The sequence below is a fragment of the Sus scrofa genome, chromosome X (assembly GCF_054392235.1).
Source record: "Sus scrofa isolate SSC_HxYL_T2T_F1_AM1 chromosome X, Sscrofa_HxYL_maternal_Yorkshire_Landrace_v2.0, whole genome shotgun sequence".
Classification (NCBI taxonomy): domain Eukaryota; kingdom Metazoa; phylum Chordata; class Mammalia; order Artiodactyla; family Suidae; genus Sus; species Sus scrofa.
This window is the reverse complement of record NC_139401.1, coordinates 92854626-92880746: the sequence shown is the minus strand read 5'-3', so window position 1 is coordinate 92880746 and position 26121 is coordinate 92854626. Positions and strand designations below refer to the sequence as shown.

The 26121-nt window shown below is 39.1% G+C and overlaps 1 protein-coding gene across 3 annotated transcripts in view; it reads right to left on the bottom strand.

Moving 5' to 3' along the window:
* CENPI (centromere protein I) overlaps positions 1–25991 on the bottom strand; it is a 50041-nt gene extending 24050 nt beyond the window's left edge. For 2 of the 3 annotated variants that reach the window (XR_014834830.1, XM_003135236.5), the window contains exons 1-11: positions 25936–25991; positions 23738–23973; positions 22967–23104; positions 18573–18691; positions 18181–18288; positions 7125–7173; positions 6816–6862; positions 1535–1624; positions 1083–1205; positions 326–493; positions 56–176 (exon numbers count right to left, since the gene is read on the bottom strand). Coding sequence is in view for 2 of the 3 variants with exons in the window: in XM_003135236.5 (XP_003135284.3) it covers positions 56–176; positions 326–493; positions 1083–1205; positions 1535–1624; positions 6816–6862; positions 7125–7173; positions 18181–18288; positions 18573–18691; positions 22967–23104; positions 23738–23960 (1186 nt within the window). In the remaining variant the exon portion in view is untranslated. Of the gene's footprint in view, positions 1–55; positions 177–325; positions 494–1082; positions 1206–1534; positions 1625–6815; positions 6863–7124; positions 7174–13692; positions 13832–18180; positions 18289–18572; positions 18692–22966; positions 23105–23737; positions 23974–25935 lie in introns of those variants that run through there. The other variant, XM_085006963.1, reaches the window with a different exon arrangement.
* Positions 25992–26121: the final 130 nt, after the last annotated feature.

The following is a 26121-nucleotide window of genomic DNA, read 5'->3' as shown; positions in this document are numbered from 1 at the left end:
TGTAAACAATCATTCCTTCTTCATTCATCCAACACTTTTAAGTATCAATTTTCACCTTCTTGTAATGTTTGACTCAACCAGTGATAAAGCCTCAGTAAGACTGACTCATCTCTGACACAGTTAATATAGTGAAGTAGTAGAGAGTTGTTCAGCACTGCGCCCATCTGAGAAGGCAGCTGCAAAGACAGAACAAATGGTCAACTGTAAGTGTATGAAAAGGAGGCCAAAGCAACCAGGAAATCATCAGATAGGAAACATATAACAAAAATAAAGGCCATGAAGATCAAATGGAAAATGCAAATAAGTACATGGTCCAGTCACATACCTCTAAGCAATGGATGTTCTGTAAGAGTTGAGGGAAGCTTTTAAGTTGTTCCAGTGGAAATGATCCATTGCTATTGAAATAATCACAAAGATTCATCCCTTTTTTTCCACTTTCTTTACTGGCGTTATGGGAATTTAGCACTGGTATAAGTGAGTGAGAATTCCATTTCTAAAAAAGAAAGACAATAAAACAATCTGTCCATGGACTAAACAGATTACAAACTATAAATCTAAGAGTACTTGTTAAAGTAGCTCAATGAATGGAGTTTAATGTGGTTTGCATAGAATCCTGGGTAATTAAAATATATTTAAATATCTGATATGACTCGGTCACTTTGCTGTACAACAGAAATTGGCACATTGTAAACCAACTATACTTTAATTTATAGATAGATAGATAGATAGATAGATAGATAGATAGATAGATAGATGTTTATTTAAATACATACAATCTCTCCCAACTTCTGAATGGTTACTGTTAACTTTAATAAAAGAAGGTCATGCAGTCATTTGGGGTTTAATTAAATTTTATTTTTGTGTTTTTAAGGCCGCACTGGCAGCACAGGGAGGTTCCCAAGCTAGGGGTTGGTGTGCCTGCCTATGCCACTGCCACACCAAATCCGAGCCACATCTGTGACCTACACCACAGCTCATGGCAACACCAGATCCTTAGCCCACTGAACGAGGCCAGGGATCGAACCTGCATTCTCGTGGATACTAGTCAGATTCATTTCCCATTTGGGGTTTTAGATACTTACTCTTTTTATAGGATGGACATTAGTTAACATCAGCTTTAAAGGTTCTGGAGCAAGTCCCTGATTCCTTTGCCTCAGAGCAAGCAGAGCTGTCTTCCACAGATTCTCTGAATTCTTAAAAAAGATCTATAAATTTGAATATAAATACATGAGAGGAGGTATCATAAGTTGGAGCAACATAAAATCTAAAACTCTTCATTAATTGAAAATACATTAATTATGAAATATTTTTCACCCATGGAAATTTTTTTTCTAATCAGGAATCTATTAAATATATTGAATGGAATCAAAATGAAATGTCAAACCCTAAAAATAAAAAACTTCCCAGAAACAATACCACAATACTAGATTTTAAAACAGTATGCTATTAACATTTTAGTCCAAATCTATAAATTAACTTACTCAAAATAACACATTTCAATCTAATTATGACTTATCACTCGTTAATCCCTTACCTTCTTCCTCATAGGCAATGACACAGAAATCAAAGTAGGAACAAAGAATTTATACAGGGACAACAAAGCCTGGAGATGAGGCTGCATTCCCTGAAACGATAGTTTTCGATTTTCAATTCTGTGTCCAATAAGAAAAAAAATTAAAAATAAAATAAAAAGATTAAACATATATTCAGACACAATTTTATTATATGATATATAGATAGAGGAAGATGCTATAGAAAATCAAGGAATAAAAACCCAAACATTTAAATCAACTATCATAAAGCAACCGTCGTCAATTTGTCATCTTCTCTTTTATGATCTTTTCCTATATTTTACTTCTTCCTTATATTTTATCTCTTCTTCTCTGCCCATGTCTTAGGCTTACCAGTCATCCCTGCTAGCACGGCTTACTCTCACTGGCAGAGAGAGTATTCACTCAGGACCCAAAGTTTACTCATTCTTGATTTAGACAGGAAGGTTGGAAAGAGAAAAAAGGAAGCCAAGAAAACCGAACAAGGACATATTCATACCTTATCATCATAATTCCGGGAAAATTCACTAGGATACCTAACAATTGGCATGTAGAAGTCAAAAAGCTTGATATAACTGAAACAAGTCTTCATAAAAACATTTTACAATGACAGAAGTCATTACTGCTGGCTACCTGCTTTTGATACAGCTGGCTATCCAGAAAAAGCATACCACTAAAATTCCAAGGAAGAAACCAAATTGTTTTATTATATTACAATTTTGTTGAATCAAATACTGTACAAATAAGGCAGGCAGAAAATGGGGCTTAGAATTACAGTATTCCTATCTTATAATAGCTTCTCGACATTAAATTTATTATAACAAAACCAAAATGACCCATTATCGATGCTGAAATGTCTCTGATCTCTAATATCAATCAGTATCAGTGTTTGCTTTGAGTTGGAATTTTTTTTTCTTTTTAAGGCCACACCAGTGGCATATGGAAGTTCCCAGGCTAGGGGTCCAATTGGAGCTGTAGCTGCTGGCCTCACCACAGCCACAGCAATTCGAGATCCAAGCCACGTCTGCGACCTACTCCAGAGCTCACGGCAACACCGGATCCTTAACCCACTGAGAGAGGCCGGGGATTGAACATGTGTCCTCATGGATACTAGTCAGATTTGTTACCACTGAGCCACAACAGGAACTCCTAGAATGTTTTTGAAAGAGCAAATATTTAGGAATGGAGAGACCTTTAGAACTTACTGTCTAGTTCACTAAACCTATCTTTGTTGTTAAACAAAAGTGAACACTTTCTTAAAAGAGAAAGCAAGAGATTTCCAGTACATATTTAATTCTGGGTCCTCCCAATGCCCCACCAAAAAGCAAAGGAATTTTTTTTTTGTCTTTTTGCCATTTCTTGGGCCGCTCCAGCGGCATATGGAGGTAGGCTAGGGGTCGAATCAGAGCTGTAGCCGCCAGCCTATGCCAGAGCCATAGCAACGCAGGATCCGAGCCACGTCTGCAACCTACACCACAGCTCACGGCAACGCCGGATCGTTAACCCACTGAGAAAGGGCAGGGACCAAACCCGCAACCCCATGGTTCCTAGTCGGATTCGTTAACCACTGCGCCACGACGGGAACTCCAAAGCAAAGGAATCTTCAAAAACTACAATTTCAAAGAGAACAAGAGAGTAGACTATAGCAGTTGCAAGGTCTCAACAAGACTTTGGAACCTAGAATAAAGATGGACAAATAGGGAATTCTCATCATGGCTCAGTGGTTAACGAACCTGACTAGTATCCGACTAACACAGATTCGATCCCTGCCCTTGCTCAGTGGGTTATGGATCTGGCATTGCCGTGAGCTGTGGTGTAGGTCACAGATGTGGCTTGGATCCCGCATTGCTGTTGTTGTGGTGTAGGCCGGCAGCTGCAGCTCCAATTCAATCCCTAGCCTGGAACCTCCACATGCCATGGGTGCAGCCCTAAAAAATAAAAGGACAAATAGTAACAAACTTAGCAAAATAAAGAAAATGAAACCTAAGGCTGCAACAGAAAAAAGCCTCAAAAGCAGCAGATTAATGCTTGAGAACTCCCAGACACTCAGGAATCTGAGGGATCAGATACCTCTGAAAAGTGGGAGTGCAAGAGAGCTGAAAACAGAATGATTGGTTGAAAGCCTACTTAAGAAGCAGTTAGAACCCCAAATTCCTTCACTACCCTGGCAAACATCAGGGTTTTACTCTCTGAAAATGAAGGTGGAATCAGCCAGCAGGTAGAACTGAGGGAGTGTACCAGAACCTTTCACAATCCCTTTCCACTGCTTAAGTCCCAGAAACCTAGTAGCCAGGTTTCTAGCCCTGTGATGATTAATTTACGTGTCAACTTTGCTAGACCATGAGGGGCCCACATCAAACATTCTAGGTGTTTCTGAGAGTGTTTTAGATGAAGTTAACAATATTTAAATCAGTAGACTCTGAGTAAAACAGACTGCCTGTCATAATCTGGGTGGGCCTCATTCAGTCACTTGCCAAAGCTTATACAGAATAAAAAGACCATCCTCCCCCAGGCATGAAAGAATTCTCCACCAGACTGCCAGCTGCCACTGGACTCAAACTACAGCATTAGCTCTCCTGGGTCTCCAGCCTGCAAGCCCACCTTGCAGAGTTTGGACCTGTGAGTCTATAATCATGTGAGCCAATCTCTCTTTCTCTCTCTTTACACAACACACACACACACTCCACACATCCTAGTGGTTCTGTTTCTCTGGAGAAGCATGACTAATACAACCCCTTGGCAGGAAACAGGAGAATTTGTCTTTGGGAAAAGTGACATCATCCTTTGGGGGATTCTCCAATGAAATATCAAGACCCTACAATGAACAAGTCCCACTCATGTACACAAGTTTCCAATCACCATGTTAGTGCTTTATTATTAAATATGGGCAAACAAGTTTTGCCAGGTATTTGAGAAAAGCCTCTACCATGAAAGACCAAACAAACTCAAAAAAGGAACTCTGAGGAAATAGAGACAAAGTTGGGAACAGGAAAAAAAGAAATCACAGCCCAAATTACACAGGTTCATACCTGGAGAATCCCGGAAACCATTCTCATCAACCTTTAAGATAAGACCCTAACTTCCCCTTCCTTTCCCGAAGACTGCTCTCAACAAATAGGGCCTGGTGCATATAACAACATGCCTGTTCTACTTCCCACCATTCATGCTTACCATCAGAAAGATAATTTCTGTGTTTTGTGTGCATCATGATGAGAAGTTATGGGGCATGGATATGTATAGAAGGGACATATGCTTCTGCAGTTATCAGAAATTTACATCTCCAATACATTTGGTCACATGAGCTGATTATGCCTGTTATCATTTTACATCTTCGGTTACATTATGAGCATGGCTATGTCTTCCAGGTTTGATATTGTTGGATGTGGCCAAATTCACCAAAATCCAGCTTATCAACAATTTCATGAACACATCTTTATAAATGGGCATTGACAATAGAAAAATTTAGTAATATACTATATAGAATGTTAATTGTGAAGCCATACATTTAATATCTGGGCTTAATTCTAGACAATGTACTAAGTCATTTTTTTTTTTTGTCTTTTTGCCATTTCTTGGGCCGCTCCAGCGGCATATGGAGGTTCCCAGGCTAGGGGTCGAATTGGAGCTGTAGCCACCGGCCTACGCCAGAGCCACAGCAACGCAGGATCCGAGCCACGTCTGCAACCTACACCACAGCTCACGGCAACGCCGGATCGTTAACCCACTGAGAAAGGGCAGGGACCGAACCCGCAACCCCATGGTTCCTAGTCGGATTCGTTAACCACTGCGCCACGATGGGAACTCCAGAAGTCATTTTTTTTTAACTTGAGCACATACTTGTTTCAGTTAATACAAAAAGCACGATCTTATTTATGGTAAGATTTTCGTATACCATTGAAATGTTTTGCTTTTAACATGGAAAAATGTACATCTTTTTCATAATTTCTATTAATGTCAAATATAATTAAATTTGGAAAAAAGCATTATCATTACTATCCTCAAAGAGATAAGAGGGGAGTTCCTGTTGTAGCTCAGTGAGTTATGAACCCGACCTGCATCCATGAGGACGACTAATATCCATGAGGACGCAGGTTCGATCCCTAGCCTTGCTCAGTGGGTTAAGGAGTGGCATTGCCATGAGCTGTGGTGTAGGTCACAGATGGGGCTCAGATTCTGGTGTTGCCATGGCGTAGGCCAGCAGGTGAAGCTCAGATTCCACCCCTAGCCTGGAAGCTTTCAAATGCAACAGGTGTGGCCCTAAAAAGCAAAAAAAAAAAGGAACTCAGAGAAGATATTCCACCCAAAGAACCAAAACAGGAAGCCATAAAGCAGGAACACTCATTCAACTGAAACCAGTAGGAAACTTCACACTGGAGAAAAACAAATGTGCATGTGTGTTTGTGTTTTTCATGAAATTTAAATGCCTCTACATAGGTCATGCAGGCTTCAACTGTTAGGCATAGGCACTACAACTTCCTATTGTTTCATACCCAAAGCTTCACAGACTTTGTTACCTGGCAAGTATAGTAGAAATAACAAAGCAAGAAAGCTGTAAGGACAAGAGATAATATACTGGAGTTTCAGTATTCATAAAAGAATGCTTTCCTAGGAGTTCCCATTGTGGCTCAGTGGTTAATGAACCCGACTAGTACCCACGAGGATGTGGGTTCGATCCCTGGCCTTGCTCAGTATGTTAAGGATCCTTCATTGCCACGAGCTGTGGTGTGGGTCACAGACACGGCTTGGATCCTGCATTGCTGTGGCTGTGGTGTAGGCCAGCAGCTACAGCTCCGATTTGACCCCTAGCCTGAGAAACTCCATATGCCATGGGTGTAGCCCTAAAAAGACAAAAAAAAAAAAAAAAAGAGAGAAAGAGAAAGAGAATGCTTTCCTAGATCACAGCCACAGAATAAATAAGCTAGTCACATTAATAAAATAAGAGTCATTTTTGGTGAATAAGTCTAACAATTATTTACCAGCCATACCAGCCCAGCTCTGTTAACAGTTTCTGCTATTTGTCTTTGCTCATTCTGTTCCCTCTGCTAAGAGTGCTCTTCTCTTTCTCCCTGACCTAGTTAAAGTCCATTCACCATAAACACTGCTCCATGACCCCAGTTTGATTCTGATTTCTTTTTCTGTTGACTGAGCTTCCCTAGACAGTGAGTTCCTTGAAGATAATGATGAATTTGATTTTATATCCCCAAAGCCTAGCTCAGTACCTAGCACATAGTTCATTGGCCAGTTTTAGGTCTTTTCAGTACTCACCATTTTGACCTGAAGATCAAGCAGTTTTCTCACACGAAATGGTTTGACTAGAAAAGGTAAAGAAGTACTAAGTTTGTGATTCAGAATAAAAAGAAACCTTGTTCATGTACCTTCTCTTTACAACACATCAAGAATAAAATTACCCTCTTCAGTTAAGCCATTAAGCAGATGCTCTTAGATAAAAGTACTAAAAAGCAATTCCTGCAAAACCCTGTCATGGAGCTAATGCTAACAGTAAACTTTATAAAGGCCAATACAAATGTTAATTCCACAGAGCAAGTGTAATACAATTGGAATGAAAATACTCACCGTTCTCTTTTTTGGTAAGTAAACATAACAAATGGCAGACATAAGGGCACTGTCAAAATATAAAAATTTTTTTAAAAATGACAATATATCTTGAACAGAGCAACAATGCATTTTCCTCAAATGCCCATCTTACATTGATTAAGTAAAAAGGCTTCAGGACTTCACTGAACAATAGTTTTACAAAGCTTCTCTTTTTCATACTACACAGTAGTGATTTTTTTAAAAAAGTTTTTAATTGGAATCCCTTAATGCTACTTTTAAAGTTACTTTTGGAATACAATGATAATGCAGACAATTTGAAAACCAGAAGATTCTTCTACCTAAAATTCATGTATTCCTTCTAGTAGTCCTTATTTATTAAGATATAAACTTAAAACTTTTATCCTGATTTTCTACTTAAAAGTATTTTCCCATGTTATTTGTTCTTTAAACTGATCATTTTCAATGATCTTAATATTCTGGTGAGTGGATATGCTATAATTTAATTAATCATTTAGCCCTCAGTTTGGCAAATAACCCACAAACTGTATTTTGGTTGACATGACTCTAAACTTTAAAAGTACAGCATTCCTTGTAAGTTGGTGCAGCCACTATGGAAAGCAGCATGGAAGTTTCTCAAAAAACTAAAAATAGTTTCCATATGATCCTACAATCCTACTCCTGGGCATACATCTGGACAAAACCATAATTTAAAAAGATACACGCACCCCATGTTCATTGTAGCACTATGCACAATAGCCAAAACATGGAAACAACCTAATTATACATCGAAACATGAAGGGATAAAGAAGATATGGTACATATATAAAATGGAAAACAACTCAGCCATAAAAAAGAATGAAATAATGCCATTTGCAGCAACATAGATGTAACTAGAGATTCTCATACTAAGTGAAGTAAGTCCAAAAGAAAGACAAACACCATAAAAGTTCCTATTTCTTGATCTGGGTAGTATTTATACAAATGTGTTTGGTTTATAAAACTTAATTGAGCTGACCACTTACAGGCAATTTTCTCTATGTATACTTATATATATATATATATATATATATTTTTTTTTTTTGGCCACACCTGCAGTATATGGAAGTTCCTGGACCAGAGATCGAATCCAAGCTGCAGCTGCAACCTATGCCACAGATGCAGCAATGCTGGATCCTTAACCAACTGCACCAGGCCAGGGACTGAACCCACATCTCAGCAGCAACCTGAGCCACTGAAAAGACAATGCCAGATTCTGCACCACAGCAGGAAGTCCCTTTAATAAATCTTTTTTAAAAGACAGGAAAAAAGAAAAGAAAGTATGTTGCAATTATGTGACAAACATTTATGAACCATTCCTATTCACTCATTCATTCACTCATGAAATAAATACTTATTAAGCAGTGGATAAAAAGACAAAAAGGCCTGCCCTTAGAAGTTTACAATACTAAATACTTGGGTTATAAAAGGCTCAGTCCCTGCCTGGAAGAACTCTTAAGTATATATCCAAAATAATTCTAAGCAGGGGTTTGAACAGACACTTGCACAGCAATGTTCACTGCAGCATTATTTGTTAGCCAAAAGGTAAAAACAACCCAAGAGTTCATCAACAAATGAATGGATAAACAAAATGTGATATATACATACAAATGGAATATTACTGTATATTGTATATAAACTTGTATATAAACTTCAGCCATAAAAATGAAGTTCTGATCATGCTATAACATGAATGAACCTTGAGGACATGCTAAGTGAAAGAAGCCAGACACAAAAAGACAAATACTTATGATTCCACTTGTACGAGGGACCTAAAATAGGCAAATTCATAGAAACACAAAGTAGATTAGAGGTTCCTAGGGGCTTTGGGAATGAGAAATGGGGAGTTACTACTTAATGGGTAGAGTTTCTATTTAGGGTAATAAAAAAGTTTTGAAAACAGTAGTGAATGCAATTAACGACAATGAATTGTACACTTAAAAATAGTTAAAACAGTAAATTTTATGTTATGGAAAACTATAACGGGTTAAAAAAATGAAGTACTCATACATGCTAAAACATGGATGAATCTCGAAAACACCATGGTAAGTAAAAGAAGCCAGTCAATGGAGTTCCCGTTGTGGTGCAGTAGAAACGAATCCGACTAGGAACCATGAGGTTGTGGGTTCGATCCCTGGCCTCACTCAGTGTGTTAAGGATCCAGCATTGCCGTGAGCTGTGGTGTAGGTTGCAGACGTGGCCAGATCTGGCATTGCTGTGGCTGTGATGTAGGCCAGCAGCTGTAGCTCCAATTCAACCCCTAGGCTGGAAACGTCCATATGCTGCAGGTGCAGCCCTAAAAAGACAAAAAACAAAACAAAACAAAAAAAGCCAGTCAAAAAAGACCCCATATTGTATGATTCCATTTATGTGAAATATCCAGAATAGGCAAAGACAAAAAATAGTTAGTTGCTTGGGAGTCCCTAAATAGGAAGGGGGGGGTGGTGACAGCTAAAAGTATGAGATTTTTGGAGTTTCCTCCATGTCTCAGTGGTTAACAAACCCAACTAGGATCCATGAGAATGCGGGTTCAATACCTGGCTTCGCTCAGCGGGTTAAGGATCTGGTGCTGCCATGAGCTGTGATGTAGGCTGCAGACGAGGCTCTGAATGGACCCCTAGCCTGGGAACTTCCATATGTCGCAGGTTGGGCCCTAAAAATAAAAAGCAAAAAAAAAAAAAAAACAAAAAAAAAAACTATGTTTTTTTTTTTTTTTAAATGAAGTGAAGAATGTCACAATAAAGTGACTCACAAATTTTTTGGTTTCCCAAAGGGTATGAGATTTTTTGAAGTGATGAAAATGTTCTAAAATTAATTCTGCTCATGGTTGCACATATTTATGAACTTATTAAAAACGAGTGGATTGTATGGTATGTGAGTTATATCTCAACAAGTTTTTTTTTGGCCATGCCCATGGCATGTGGACATTCCCGGGCCAGCGATCAATCCCGGACCACAGCAGCAACCCGAGCTGCTTCAGTGACAACACAGGATCCTTAACCTGCTGTGCCACAGTGGAAATTCCATCAACGAAGTTGCTTTTAAAAAGTATCCAGAGAGAAAAGAAGAAAGGAGAGATTACAATTAAACTGATTCAACAACAATGGAAAAGAGGTGCCAGAAGAATAATATTCTCAATGTCCTGAGAGAATTTAACTGTCAACCTAGAGTTCTACACAGAGCAGAACCAATTTTCAAGAACAAGGACATAGTAAAAATATTTTCAGACAAAGACAGTTTGGCATCAAAGATTCTACTGAAAGATTATTCTAGAGGATATATGTTTAAAGGAAAATGATCTTGACTGAAGGTCTGAGATGCAAAAACAAATGACGAACAAATGTATGGGCAAATCTAAACAAACATTAGGGAGTTCCCTTGGTGGTGCAGCAGAAACAAATCCAACTAGTATCTATGAGGAAATGGGTTTGATTCCTGGCCTTGCTCAGTGGGTCGGGGGTCCAGCATTGCCACAAGCTATGGTGTAACTCGCAGACAAGGCTCAGATTCCACACTGCTATGGCTGTGGCATAGGCCAGCAGTTGTAGCTCTGATTTGACCCTGAGCCTGGGAACTTCCATATGCCCTAGGTGCAGCCCTAAAAAAAAAAAAAAAACAAAAAAATTTTTGAAAATTTTAAAAACAAACAAACATCAACTGTGAAGATAATAATAATGTCTACTGTATGTGTGTGTGGAGGAGGATGGAGAAGAGCCAGAACTAAAACTAGGTAATAGGAGTTCCCACCGTGGCACAGCAGGTTAAGGATCTGGCATTGTTACTGCAGTGGCTCGAGTTGTTGCTGTGGCTGGGGTTTGATCCCTGCCCCAGGGATCATACTACAGGCATTGCCAAAAAAAAAAAAAAAAAAAAAGAAATTTAAAAATAAACAAATAAATAAAACCAGGTAACAGCATATAATCTGGGAGGGGTATGATCAGAGTTAAAGCATTCTAAGGTCCTTGTATCATTGAAGATGAAAGTAAAGATATTGGTTACTTTTAGACGTTAAGTAAAAACATATTAAAACTGAGAAAATGGGAGCTCTCACTGTGGCTCAGCAGGTTAAGAACCTGACAAAGTGTCTATGAGGATGTGAGTTTGATCCCTAACCTTGCTCAATGGGTTAAGGATCCGGTGTTGCTGCAAGGTGTGGCATAGGTTGCAGATGAGGCTTGGATTCAGCTTTGCTGTGGCTGTGGTGTAGGCCGGCAGCTGCAGCTCCAATTCGATCCCTAGCCCGCGAACTTCTATATGCCACAGGTGAGGCCGTAAAAAGAAAAAAAAATTGAGAAAATGTTAAACAGTTATTAATGCATTAAAAAAATACTAAACCCATTACATGCTAAATGACATGTGGCTCACATGATATTTTATGAAAAATAACAATATTTTCCAAACAAAAGAAAAATAGTAAGAAGAATGACACTGTTTCACATTTTACACTATTTATGCATGTTAAAATAGGTACAGTAACACCTAAAAAAACACATATAGAATGTCATTTCCAACCAAGAATGGGAGAAAACTACAATCGATCCAAAATAAAAGGGAAGGGGGAAAGAATCAGAAAAATACAGATCATTTAGAAAGCTCAAAAAAAGATATTTGAATTTATTCCTATTATATCAACAATCACTACCAAGGTAAATAAACTAATTTTCTAGGTAAAAGCAAAATATCATCAAACAGGACTCAAAAATAAAATCTAGTTATATATGCTATTTAAAAGAGGCACCTAAGACATGAAGGCAAAAAAAGATTTTTAAAAAAAAAACAAGAGATGGAGTTCCCACTGTGGCACAGAGGGTTAATGACCTGGCTTGTCTCTGTGGAGGTGTCAGCTGGATCCCAGCCTGGCTCAGCAGGTTAAGGATTCAGCGTTGCCGTAGCTGTCGTTTAGGTCGCTGCTCTGGCTTGGATCCCTGGCCCAAGAACTTCTATATGCTGAGGGAGCAGTGGGAAAAGAGAAGAAAAAAAAAAAGATGAAAATACACCAAGAAATATACTAGTCTAAATAAAGCCAGAGTTAGCAATATCAATATCAAAGAGACTAAAACATTAAGCATTTCTATCAAAGGGTTACTCCATGATAAAGGTTTGATTCAGTAGGACAATAAGAAAACTATAATTGTGTATACACCTAATAATAGACTCAAAACATATGAAGCAAAAATTGACAGAACTTTAAGACTGACAAATCTGCATTAATAGTGGGAGGCTTTCAACATATCTCACTCAGTAATGGACAGATGGACAGTGACGACAACAACAAATCCATAAGGATACAGAAAATTCCAATTCAAATAACCTTGATTCCCTCAGTTTACTTCAACACTCACCCCATCATCACTCTGAATCTTGTCATCACATTGAATCATCCCGTCCTGAAATCTTGAACTCCAACACTACAATCTCCTATCATTCCAATTTTTAATCCCAAAACGTGTCTTGAATGTTACCAAGGCATCCTGAATTTCAGCTGTGTGTGCTCAGAATATACCCTTGTCTTTTTCACCTTCTCCCTTTTCTCTCTAGACTCCCTGATTCATCAGTTTGATCACTCACTTGCCTCCTTAGCTCACCCTGAAGAAATTACTCACCCTTGCATATTAGTAACATCACAAATTTAGTGCTCTCTAAACTCATAGGGCCTTTCAGAACTGTGTATCTAATCTCCTATTCCTAGTTCCACCCGGAACTATTTTAAAATTGACACTCCCTCCTCAAACACAATATTTATTCTATCCCACCCACCCCCACTATTAGCCGAAGACCATGCCTCCTTCTTGAGTGAAAAATTGAAAAAAAATTACTAAATCCACTGGGCAGGAATTCCCTCAATTGTGTCCCTGAGTAATGCACAAATTTATGGGCCTCAACATCCATCTCTCTTCCTGTTGAAAACAAATTCCTATAATTTTAACCCTGATCCCTAGTGTTATTTTGATACCTCTCCTCTATAACCCCATGGAATGCTGTGGATGCTATTCACAGCATTTATCACACTGTACTTAGCTTCTCCCCTAACACATTTAAAGATCTTCAAGGCTCAGCCTTTTACTATGCAGCTTACCTTAGCTAAGTTACATAACTTTTCCAAGCCTCAGTTGACGCATCTCTAAAATGGGAATATCATTTCCCATAAATCCTGGTTCTAGTCACATGACCCTGGGTAATTACTTGACTTCTCTGTGCCTCAAATTCCTCATCTCTAAAATGAGTATAAACATGTGTACCTCATAAGGTTGTCAAGAGGTTTAAATAAGTTACTGCATTTTATCTGGTATGTATTTTATAACTTAGAGCACATTTCAGTATGACCTAGCCATGTTCCCACTGCTTACCTAATCACATGAGGAATAGTGTCTACTATACTGGAAAGCACAAGTATAGAAAATAGTAGGTGATGAAAAAAAATTTTTTTTCTTTTTAGGGCCACACCCACGGCATAGGGAGGTTCCCAGGCTAGGGGTCGAATCAGAGATGCAGCTGCCAGCCTACACCACACCCACAGCAACGCAGTATCTAAGCCACATCTGCAACTTACCCCATAGCTCATGGCAACGCCGGATCATTAACCCACTGAGTGAAGCCAGGGATCAAATCTGTATCCCCATGGATGCTAGTCAGATTTGTTTCTGCTGAGCCATAACAGGAACTCCCAATAAATATCTTTCTAAAGAATACTGACATGAGAATAAAATGAATTTTCAGATCCTCACGATTGGGAAAAAAATTACTTAACATAGTCTGACGTTTCTTTTTCTACATTTTAACATCTCTGAAAACAAAACTAATCCTAAAATCAAGGTGACAGTTTTAATGGCAGCATTCTTTTGTAGAGGTTCAAAAAATAACAATGCATCTTAAAATTGATCGCATCTTAGAGTTGAGGAAATACTGTGTTTTACATAAAGTACTTAGTGTCTGGCATGTAAGTCTCATGTAATTTAACTATAGTGTCTTATTCATATATTTTTTGGCCATGCTCGAAGCATGCAGAAATTCCTGGGCTAGGGATCGAACCCACCCCACAGCAGTGACAATGCCAAATCCTTAACTACCAGGTCATCATGGAATTCCAGTGTCTTATTCATATTTCTACTCCCAATACAATAGTTTGGAGTTCCCTGGTGGCCTAGGATCCAGTGTCGTCACTGTTGTGGCTCAGGTTACTGCTGTGATACAGGTTCAATCCCTGACCCAGGAATTTCTGCATGACACAGGTGTGGCCAAAAAACAAAAAGAAAAGAAAAAAAACATTATTTTAATAGTTCAATGCCTGGCATAGTATGTAGTAATAAACATACAGGATGCCGTGTAACTTCAAACTTAGAACATCTAAAGCCAAACATATATTCCCTCCAAAACTACCTCCTTCTCACAAACTTCCTTTTACGGTTAAAGGTACCATGTCATTCTGCATTATGCTGACTTACAAACTCAGATCTTTATCTCTTGACCCTTCCCTAATTTATGTACCAGGTCATGCCAATTCTTCCTTTACAACTCCTCTAAAATTTGTCCTTTCAATTTTTCATTTCCATTACCACCCCCTTAATCGAGGATAGGGATTCTCAAACTTTTTAGTCTTGGGACTTTGTACATTCTTAACAATTAAAGGATCCCCAAAGAGCTTTTGTTTATCTGATTTATATCTGTTGATACTTACCATATTGGAAATCAAAACTGGGAAATTTTTAAATGCTTATTAATTCACTAAAAGAATAAATCCATTACATGCTAACAATAATGAAATATTTTATGAAAAATAACTATATCCCCCTCTGAAATGACTTGAGTGACATAGCTCTACATTTCTACAATCTCTTTAATGTCTCTGACCTAATAGAATACAGTTCGAAGAGTTCCCTTGTGGCACAGTGGGTTAAGGATCCAGTGTTGTCACCACTATGACTCTGGCTACAGCTGTGGCATGGGTTTGATCCCTGGCTAGAAACTTCCACATGCCTCAGGTGTGGCCAAAAAAAAAAATACAGTTGGAGTCTCCGCTTCTGCATTAAATCTGTTATGATGTTGCTCTGATTAAAGTATATGAAGAAAAGCCAGCATCATACAGATACATAGTTGGAAAAGAAATATTTTCATAGCCTTTTCAGAAAATTGTAGATATCAGTCTTTGATACTTCACCAAACTTTGGAGGCAATCTCTTAAGGGTTAGCTATAATGTGGAATCTAAAATCTTATCAATGAACACTCTTTGTACTCTGTTCCATTAAAATTCATTGATATGGGAGTTCCCTTCATGCCTCAGCAGTTAATGAACCGACTGGGATCCATGAGGATTAGGGTTTGATCCCTGGCCTTGCTCAGTGGGTTAAGGATCTGGCATTGCCGTGAGCTGTGGTGTAGGTCACAGACGTGGCCCAGATCCTGCATTGCTGTGGCTGTGGTGCAGGCCAGCAGCTGTCGCTCGGATTTGACCTAGCCTGGGAACTTCCATATGCCACAAGTGCAGCCCTAAAAAGAAAGAAAAAAAAATCATTGATGTATCTTGCACTTTGAAAGGTTCTTTTACTCATGAATAATTTTAGGGTTTTTTTGTTTGTTTTGTTTTTTAGGACCACATGTACAGCATATGGAAGCTCCCAGGCTAGGGGTCAAATCAGAGCTGTCGCTACCAGCCTACACCACAGTCACAGCAACCTTAGATCCAAGCCATGTCTGCGACCTACACCACAGACCACAGCTCACAGCAACGCTGGATCCTTAACCCACCGATCGAGGCCAGGGTGGATCCCTCATCCTCATGGATACTAGTCAGGCTTGTTAACACTGAGCCACAACAGGAACTTCCATGAATAATTTCATTGTATCATACTTGATCATTTGGAAACTAGTTATACCGAGCCTCCAAATATTGACACATTTCATTATATGATATGTAAAAATCACATTCATTAGTACTGCTCCTTTCTCATCAGGAAAGTCTTTAAGTATCAGGAAGCTGTTGAGTTCACAGCAGTAGATATAAATTTTTCAAACTTGTAATTTTCACTTAAAAGCTCAAATTTTGTCATTGGCAACAAATATTACCAGTTTCTTTGAAATGACCAGCCCAATTGTTCATTTTCAAGAAAATATGTGCCAAATACCCAAGTCTGAATAACCAGTAGTTTACATGTCAGTCATTCTTTGAAGTAAAAATGGTATTCAATGAAAAAAAGCAGCTAGTTTAGCTCATAACCCAATCACATAAGTGCTTTTCCTCAGGACAACTGTTCTATTTCAGTATGTGGAAGTGATTTATTTGTACTTATTTCATCAAACAGTATTTAAGACATATCTCCCAGGTCAAAGTTTAATATAATTACTGAATTAATTTTTACTGCTTCATTTGGGACATTATTAAGTGTATAAAAACAGCATTTTTGTTTTTTACCACAAGGAGAACTACAAAGACCACTACTATAGTGTGGTCCCACTGCCCTGATTTGGGCTAAGGTGCCAGGAGTTTTATCCACCATCATCATAGAGAGCCTAAAGGGATCCAGGGTGTATCTGAAAATTGTTAGTTTAGTATATCATTATGTTAAACCTGGACTATCACGTTAGTCTTCTAACTAGTTTTCTTGATTCTAGCCTCCATCTTAATTCATGATGTTTGGCACTACAACTTCCAGCAGTGCTGCATTCAACATGTTCTGCCTAAAACTTTTCAGTGATTTCCCTTCTGGTTAGAGGACAAAGTTTAAATTCCTTAGCATCACATTTAAAGACCTCTACAATTTTTCCTCACCCAATTTTTTCAAATTTACCACCCATCACTGCCTGACACCAACTGCAATTAAGTCGGTCTGATCTAAAGTCTCCGGAAATACAATTTACACATTTCACAACCTTGTTTGAAATATTCCTGCCATATCAAACATCAAATCTCAAATCCTATTCAAGATCCAAGGCCCAGCTCAATGCCCACATACTTTCTTTCTTTCTCTTTTTTGCTTTTTAGGGCGGCACCTGCAACATACGGAAGTTCCCAGCCTAGGGGTCGAATCAGTGCTACAACTACCAGCCTACATCACAGCCACAGCAACTCCAGATCAGAGCCACATCTGCAACCTACACCACAGCTCACGGCAATGCTGGATCCCAACCCACTGAGCAAAGCCAAGAATCAACCCACATCCTCATGGATACTAGTCGGATTGTTTCTGCTGTACCACAACAGGAACTCCCCTCACATACTTTCTGATGCTTTTTCTAATCACTGTAGTTTACAGTGCTCTCTTCCTTCCTGAAAATATGATGGCAATTATTATCCTCACATTATTATATACTGTCTCTGACAATTTACCTTATGCACTGTGATGTAACTTTATGTGCTTTCCTTAATCCCCCAACTGGATTGTAAACTCCTGGAACAGAAAACTCTCTGCTAGATTTTGAACACTCTACCTTGCCTCATACAATGCAATGAACACAGTCAATTTTTAAAAATGGAATCAACAACTAAATTCCCCTCCCAAAGGCAAGGAAGTTGTTAGATGAATAGTTCACATGGTCTGGGAACTATTGATGGTCCTTGAAAGTCTTCCAGGTGGACAGTAGATTGATTTCTTAAGAGTTATTAATGTTTTCAATGGGAATAATTATGCTATTTAATCAAAATCAGTCCATTGGCATCTCATGAAAAGTAATCCTCTCCCTCTCATTAATTCTGATGAGGTTTTTGCAGTGTTAATCAAGAAAATGTAGAATAAGTGACCCAGAGGACTCTGTTTAAGTGGTTTAAAAGGGAAAAGACGGCAATCATTGCTCTAGATCAGCAAAGAGACTTCAATGTGGACTCAATTCTATCTGTAACATTTTATTTCCTTAAAAGAAGATATAAAAGAAACCCAGTAAAAATGTTCTTTGTTAATCTGAGAGATAGGTACATATGTTACTCTTCATACTTTTCTATGTTTCATACATTGTATAAGTAAGGAAAGTTGTGTGGCATTTTGAAGTGCATCTGGTACATTGATACACAAGTATGTAACATTTGATGTTGTCTAAAGTTTTACTTACCATTGAATCATCTTGCAAGGAAGCAAAAAAGAAGCCATAGAGCAAGTTAATTTGCTCCTTGTGATCAATGAAGTCAAACATTGCAACCAGCCAACGGTAAAAAAGTATCTATTGAAAGACAAAATGCTTATCTTTAGAGAAATATAACTGGCAGAGAAGAGCTTAATTCCCCCTTCAGGGCTGTTTTAGAAACCTCTAGCAAAAAGTATGATAATAGATTTTATTTCTCAGTAAAAATTTCAGTTTGAACAGAGTCCTCACATCAAGCTATATTGTTCCAAAACTATAGGCTTTGCACAAAAGGCCACTGCCATTACTCTATAAGTGGTTCTTCCTTGCCAGCCCTTGAGTGATTCTGAAGGACTTATCATGAAAGTGTTTAAAAAGATTACCTTAGTGCTACCAGAACACTTGCCAACACAAAGCCAGGAAACTGCCTTAACCACAGAGTTTTCTGATATTAGAGTTGCTGGAATCAGACACTTGAATATCCGAGTGTTTACAGCACTCCCTGGAAAGCAGACAAACTCTAATTAAACTACATTTTAGTGTCTTAGTTGTTCCCTTACTATTATTCATTTTTGTTTCTAAAAATTTCACTTTACACTGCAGGCAATAAAGTAATATTTGGTATCTCTTATCATCATTACAAAAGATAGTTTGAAACAAAAATGTACCTTTAGGTTCTAATATAAACTCTAAAGCAAATTCTTTGGCTCTGATATTTTCATTTAACAAGGGAGAATGAGTACAGGATTTCATCTTGGTATGATGAAAATGTTTGGAATTTTTTTTTCTTTTTAGGGCCGCACTTGCGGCATATGGAGGTTCCCAGGCTAGGGGTTGAATTGGAGCCACAGCTGCTGGCCTACGCCACAGCCACAGCAACAGGGGATCCGAGCCACATCAGAGACCTACATCACAGCTCACAGCAATGCCAGATCCTTAATCCAGTGAGCAAGGCCTGGGATCAAACCCGCAACATCATGGTTACTAGTTAGGTTCATTAGCCACTGAGCCAAGACAGGAACTCCAAAATGTTTGGAAATTAGATAGCAGTGATGACTGCACAACTCTATCAATATGCTAAAAAAAAAAAAAAAAAAAAAAAGGTGAGTTCCCTGGAATGCACAGATTCGATCCCGGCTCCGCATAGTGGATTAAAGGATCTAGTTTTGCTGCAGCTGAGGCTCAGATTCACTCCCTGGCCTGGGAACTCTCATATGCTGCAGGTGCAGCCATAAAAAAAACCGATAAGTATATTTTAGTATAATTAGTTTCCTTTTTAATCCTATATAATCATGAAATAACACTGTCCTTAACTTGGCCTTCAAGTAGTATTCTCAGAAATCTTATACACATCTTTTCTTTTCCTAAGGGTGTAGACCTTTTTAATAAAAATTGTATACATTTAAAATGAACAACATGATGATATGATATAGTTGGCCCTCCACATCCATGGATTCTGTATCTGTGGGTTCAACCAACCACAGATAGAAAATATCTGCAAAAAAAAAATTATAGAAAGTTCCAAAAAGCAAAACTTGAATTAGCCACGCAGGGCCAACTATTTACCCAGCATCGACATTGTATTGACAACTATTTATGTAATATTTACACTATATTAAGTATTATAAATAATCTAAAGGTGATTTAAAGTATACAGGAGGACTGTGTAGGTTATGTGCAACTATTATACCATTTTATAAAAGGGATTTGAGCATCCTAGGATCTTGGTATCCTAGGAGGTCCTGGAACCAACACCCTGCAGATACTGACTGAATAAATAGTAAAATGATTACTTCAGTCAGGCTAATAAAAATTTTATCTCCTCACATAGTTAGCACTTTTGTGTGTGGTTAAGAGCACCTGAAATCTACTCTCTTGCAAATTTCTAGTATTCTAAACAACACTACTAACTATAATTATGTTGTATAACAGATCGCTAGATTTATTTACCTAATATGACTGCAACAATATACCTCATCAATTCCTACCCATCATTCTGTGGGAAAGAAAGGAAGCAGTGATGACAGGTAATGAGTCATAAGAATAAAAATCTCTGCTTTCCACTCTTGTGGTTTCTTGTCTTTATTTTTCTCTTCTCCCCAACTCCCATCTCCCAACCCTTGTAAAATTTACAACAGTCTGGCCACTAACACTTTATATATGTACCAAATTCAAAGGGAGAACTCAGTACACATTCTATTCTTACTTCCAATGACTCTTTAATTAATTACTAAAGAGTATAAAATCCCTTTGCACCTAATTATGATGACATTTCTAGCACACTCATCTCTGAAAATGCATTTCAACTGAGCAAAAGAGCTACATATTAAGATCTAGTAGTGATTGGGGATATCATAGAAATAACTAAGAGGAGAAAAGCAATTAAGGAGGCTACGTTGAATGTCACTAAATTCCAGCTTAACAGAAAAATGAAATAAGACTAGAAAGCCAGAGATTATTTTTTAAATTGTCATATACATTTCCAAGCCTGAGGTATGCATTTGCCATAAGACCTGGGAAACATGAAAATCTTCTAACCATTAATTTCTGAGATACCAAAAAAGAAAAGCGAAATTCCAAAATAGAAAACATCTGTACATTCTATATGTGTTTTAAGGGAAGAAGGGAGAGGTAGAATTGTTGCTGATAGACACTAACCAGTTAAACATGGATTCCTGGAAAGATGTTGGAACAAACAACCTGAAACCACTTACAAGAAGACCGATTTCTTTTGTTTGATTGTTTGTTTGTTTGTTTTGGTCTTTTGTCTCTTTTTAGGGCCTCATTTGGGGCATATGGAAATTCCCAGGCCAGGGGTCAAATCAGAGCTACAGCTGCCGGCCTACTTCACAGCCACAGCAACACAGGATCTGAGTTGCGTCTGTGACCTACACCACAGCTCACAGCAATGCCAGATATTTAACCCACTGAGCGAGGCCAGGGATCGAACCCATATCCTCACGGATACTAGTTGGGCTCATTACCACTGAGCCACAATGGGAAATTCCGAGAAGACCAATTTTATTAGGCCAAATTTAACTTTCTAGGAAAACAGAACTAATCAGGTAAAAAGAGAGAACTAAAATACCTGGAAGTCATATACTGAATTTGGCTAGGAATGTGTTGTTGCTTTAACACACACATATACATACACATACCCCTGCAAACATGATAACAGAGTACACACAAAGGAACCCAATATGCAGGGGGCCAGAAAATAGTACATTAAGTATCATTTTGTAGTTCCCAACATGGCACAGTGGAAACAAATCTGACCAGAAACCGTGAGGCTGTGGGTTCAATCCTTGGCCTCGCTCAGTGGGTTAAGGCTCCTGCATTGCTGTAGCTGTGGTGTAGGCCAGCAGCTGTAGCTCTGATTCGACCCCTAGCCTGGGAACCTCCATCTGCTGTGGGTATGGCCCTAAAAAAAGCATAAATAAATAAATTAAGTATCGTTTTGAGCCATTATCTTAATTTTTTTTAAAGTAGGAGTTCCCTGGTGGCTTAGAGGTTTAAGGATCTGGTGTTGTCACAACCGTGGCTTGGGTTACCACTGTGGCATGGGTTTGATCCCTGGCCTGAGAACTTTCACATACTGTGAGCATGGCCAAAAACTAAATTTTTCAAAAAGTAGAAAATGTGGTAGCAGTGTGTTGCGGTATAAACGCTAGAAGAGGAGCTAGGAGATCTGAGTTTCCCAGTTCTAGCTCTGAGATTAAGCAAGTTTCTTTAACCACTTTGGGCTTCAGTTTCTTCAACTTTAAAATTAGGATATTCAGGGAGTTCCCGTTGTGGCACAGTGGTTAACGAATCTGACTAGGAACCCTGAGGTTTTGGGTTTGATCCCTGGCCTTGCTCAGTGGGTTAAGGATCTGGCGTTGCCGTGAGCTGTGGTGTAGGTCGCAGGCTCGGATCCCACGTTGCTATGGCTCTGGCAAAGGCTAGCGGCTATAGCTCCAATTAGACCCCTAGCCTGGGAACCTCCCTATGCCTCAGAAGTGGCCCTAGAAAAGGCAAAAAGCCAAAAAAAAAACAAAACAAAACAAAAAAAATAGGATATTCAAGGTTTAAAATACTTTCTAAGTCTAAATTTGGATGAGGGTAGGTTAAGATTCTTGAAATTCCCTTGTGGCACAGCAGGTTAAGGACTGGTGGTGTCGCTGCTGTGACATGGTTTCCATCCCTGGCCTGGGAACTTTCACATGCCACAGGCTTGAAGGGGCAGGGGGAGCTTCTCAAGTGAAAAGAATAATGGGCAGATATCATTTCTTTCTAAAGATCTCCCCCCCGCCCCCGCATGCCCCACACTGCAAATGAACTTAGGGCAGGAAAGAATTTGCACAAAACAAAAAGCACCTTCACTGTTAAGGTCATAGACACTAGAATGGAGACAGTATCAATAGGGACTTACCATAGATAAATGAACTTAAAGTGATCTCTTAAGGTGCCTTCCAATAACACTACTTAAATTATTACTCACGCTTCCTAAGAGAAATACTATAAATGGCTTCCATGTATTTGGTAACAAGAATTCATTTTATGTGTAGAGATATGTGATAACTAGCCGTTTTAGCATATGCACATAGAAACTTTTAGTTCTTAAGGCAGATTGAACACAAGAAATGCCCATTTTATAATTTTATCAGATTGGTTTTGTGAAGAGAATAGGAAAAACATACAGTTCTTCAACTGCAATTGATTCCCTTAACAATCTAATTCAAAATCTGAAAGGCAAAACTAATAGCAAACTGATGAAAAATGTATCCCTTTGACGTACCAAATTTACCACTGAGTGCCACATTTAGTAGAATGTCGATTCCTTCTGGAGCTAACCCACTCTTCCATGCCACATTTTCCACAGTTATCAAGTGTTTCTCTAAGGTTTTATCTTTACTCTGTGACGTTTTAGTGGGACCTAGAAGAAGGAACAGTATTAAATAGTGAGGCATTTAAAATTCTTTCACTCCTTAGCCTCAATAACAACTTAGGATACTTTAAAGGAATAGCTTCTTGTAAAAAGTTTCTTCCTTAAAAACTCTCAAAGCCTTTAAAACTCGAATATTTCACAGCAATAGTACCTTCCGTAAGGAAAACTGAATCCTGCCCTGGCATATCTGCTCTAAACTAACTAAAAGCAATGAACTTATACTAAAAGCTCTTTCAGTAACTAGGGCAGTGGTTCCCAAACTTTGCTGCACATTGGTAGGACCTAAGGAGCCTTTTTAAAAATCACAATGCCCAGGCTACACCCCATATCAGTAAAATCAGAAAGTCTAAGAGTGGACATCAGACGCAAGTGGTTTTTAAAGATTCTCAGGTTATCTCAATGTGCAGCAGTTTGGAAACAACTCTGCCAGGAACATGCTTCATTGTTGTATCTCTAGCACCTAGCATACTGGTATGTAGTAAGTGCTCAATAAATGTCCATTAAATTAACAAAATCATGTATGATCAACATATGGTTTTCTTTGAAAATCCTTAAGAAAAAAAAAGTCTAGAATATTTTTTACAGGAATAGGACTTACATAAGGAAAACAATCTGTCTTACCTTTCTCAAAGTATCTCAATGCTATTTGCAGAGCATCTTCTGCTTGATCGTCAGCATGTTCATAATCTTCCAGTGAATTGTTTTGTCCATGTTTCGAGATGCTCTTTGAGACACTCAGGTCCTCTTGTGCTTTCCAGGCCGAGAGTCTAGTCTGATAATTATTACTACCTTGTGAAGTCCTTTTTCGTGCCTGAGAGTTCTTAACTTTCTTTTGAGATGACATTACTGCACATATTCTATATACAAACAAGTGCAAAGTTACCATTAACCAGCCAAACGGCCCCTTTTTACTCCACAAAGACAGGGACCACATCTGCCTATATTCCCCACATTTAGTACAGAGCACCTAACATATAAGTATATAATTTTTTTGTCTTTTGTCCTTTTAGGGCCACACCCAAGGCATATAGAGGTTCCCAGGCTAGGGGTCCAATCTGAGCTACAGCTGCCGGCCTATGCCAGAGCCACAGCAACGCCAGATCCAAGCCGTGTCTGCAACCTACATCACAGCTCATGGCAACGTCAGATCCTTAACCCACTTAGCGAGGCCAGGGATCAAACCCGCAACCTCATGGTTCCTAGTTGGATTTGTTTCCGCTGCGCCATGAGGGGAACTCCACAAGTATACAATTTAAGAACTGACAGCAATCCAGGCAATAACACCTAGAAGTTAACTTTCTCGGTAAGTCCTTGACTTAAATAGGAAGAGAGAGAAGCAACTCTCTAAGGTAACATTCACCAGCTGATTGGCCTTCTCATGGGGAAAAAAAAAAACAAATCAGTAAGAGTATAGGCAACATAACAAGTTCTCTTAAAAGGGCTGTATCACATAACTGAGTGCAATACTAATCCATCTCAAACTCAATGTTACTTTCTCCACTCACTCCTATCTTTCTCCACTCTGCCTTGATTTTGCTTTTAATCTTTTATGCTGCCTGCTTTGTCAGTGCTAAGTTAAAACTGCATAGTTCAAAACACCAATTGGTGGCCAAACTAAGGATTCTCAGAGCAGAAACATTCCCTGCTAATTCACTTATTCAGTAAATAATTACTGAGCATCGTTTATATGCCAAGCACAGTTCTACTGATCAGAGATAAAATAACTGAACAGTCAAGGTCTCTGCTCTCATGAAATTTATGGGGGTGTAAGGAGTATAAGAGTCAATAATTCAGAGTGAACATAATATACAGCGATGTGATAGAAAAAGAGTGGGGGTGAGAAGCTACTTTGGAATAAGTGTTCAGAGAAAACCTCTCTGTCAGCTTTAAGCTAAGATTTGAATACCAAGAAAAAAACAACCATCTTAAGAGCTGGTAGAAGAGTATTTCAAGGAAAGGAAAGAGCAAGGCATGCTAAGACCTTAAAGCAAGAGCTTTGTGTGTTAAAGAAAACAGCACAACACCAGTAAGAGGCCAAGGGGGTAGTGGCATGAAAGAGGTAGAGTATCGGGAGGAGAAGTCAGAGAGGCAACCAGGGACTACTATACTGGGAGTTGTAGGCCAGAGTAAGAACACTAGATTTTAAGTGTCATAGGTAACTACAGGTGAAGCGAGCAGTGTTACAGGGAGTGATACCATCTGACTTATGTTTTAAGACCATTTTTGCTGCAACGCGGAGAATAGAACGTTAGGATTCCAGGAGTGGAAATAGACAATTAAAAGGGTCTTGAAGAAGTCCAAAGAGGTATGATTGCAGTCTCAACCTAGACCTAAGGTGTAAATGGTGGAAGAGGTAGAAAATGACTGTATTCGTGTAATGTCTTGGAGGCAAGACAAGACCATAATAAAAGTCTTGAATGTAGAGAAAAAGGAAAGAGAGGAAACCAGAATGTCTTCTAAGTTTTTGGCTTCAATGGGAAAAATCAAGGGAATGGCCGTAATGACACTCAAGCCCACATCCCTAGAACAGACGAGGCCGAAGTAGGAGAGCAATACGTATGTCTAACCCACTGGGTGGCACCAGGTTCCGGGCTGTTTCCGAGGGTCCTACAAACTAGGAAAAAAGGGCAGGGAAGCAGCTTCTGACCCTTTCCGGCTGAACCGGACCATCGCTTCCCAAGAAGCCCCCTTTCACAGCTTGCCCCAGCGGCGAGCGAACTTGGCCCACTGGGCAGATCCCTGGTCTGGAGGAAATCCTGAAAAATTGCAGGATTCGGTTTCGGGGCCCCGACTCTGCGCGGTGGTTTAAAGCAGCTCACCTGAAACACTCCTCGGTCCCAAAGCCGCCAGAGTCCAAACATCACCTCCCGGATTCAAACGAGCTGGCCCCGCCCCGCGCATGCGCTTCCGGGCGACGCTGGCGGCAACGGGGCGGAGCGGCGCGCCCTCCTGAAGCCTGATTGGTTGAGTCATAGCTCAGTGGCGCGAGGCAGCCCGCGCGCCGA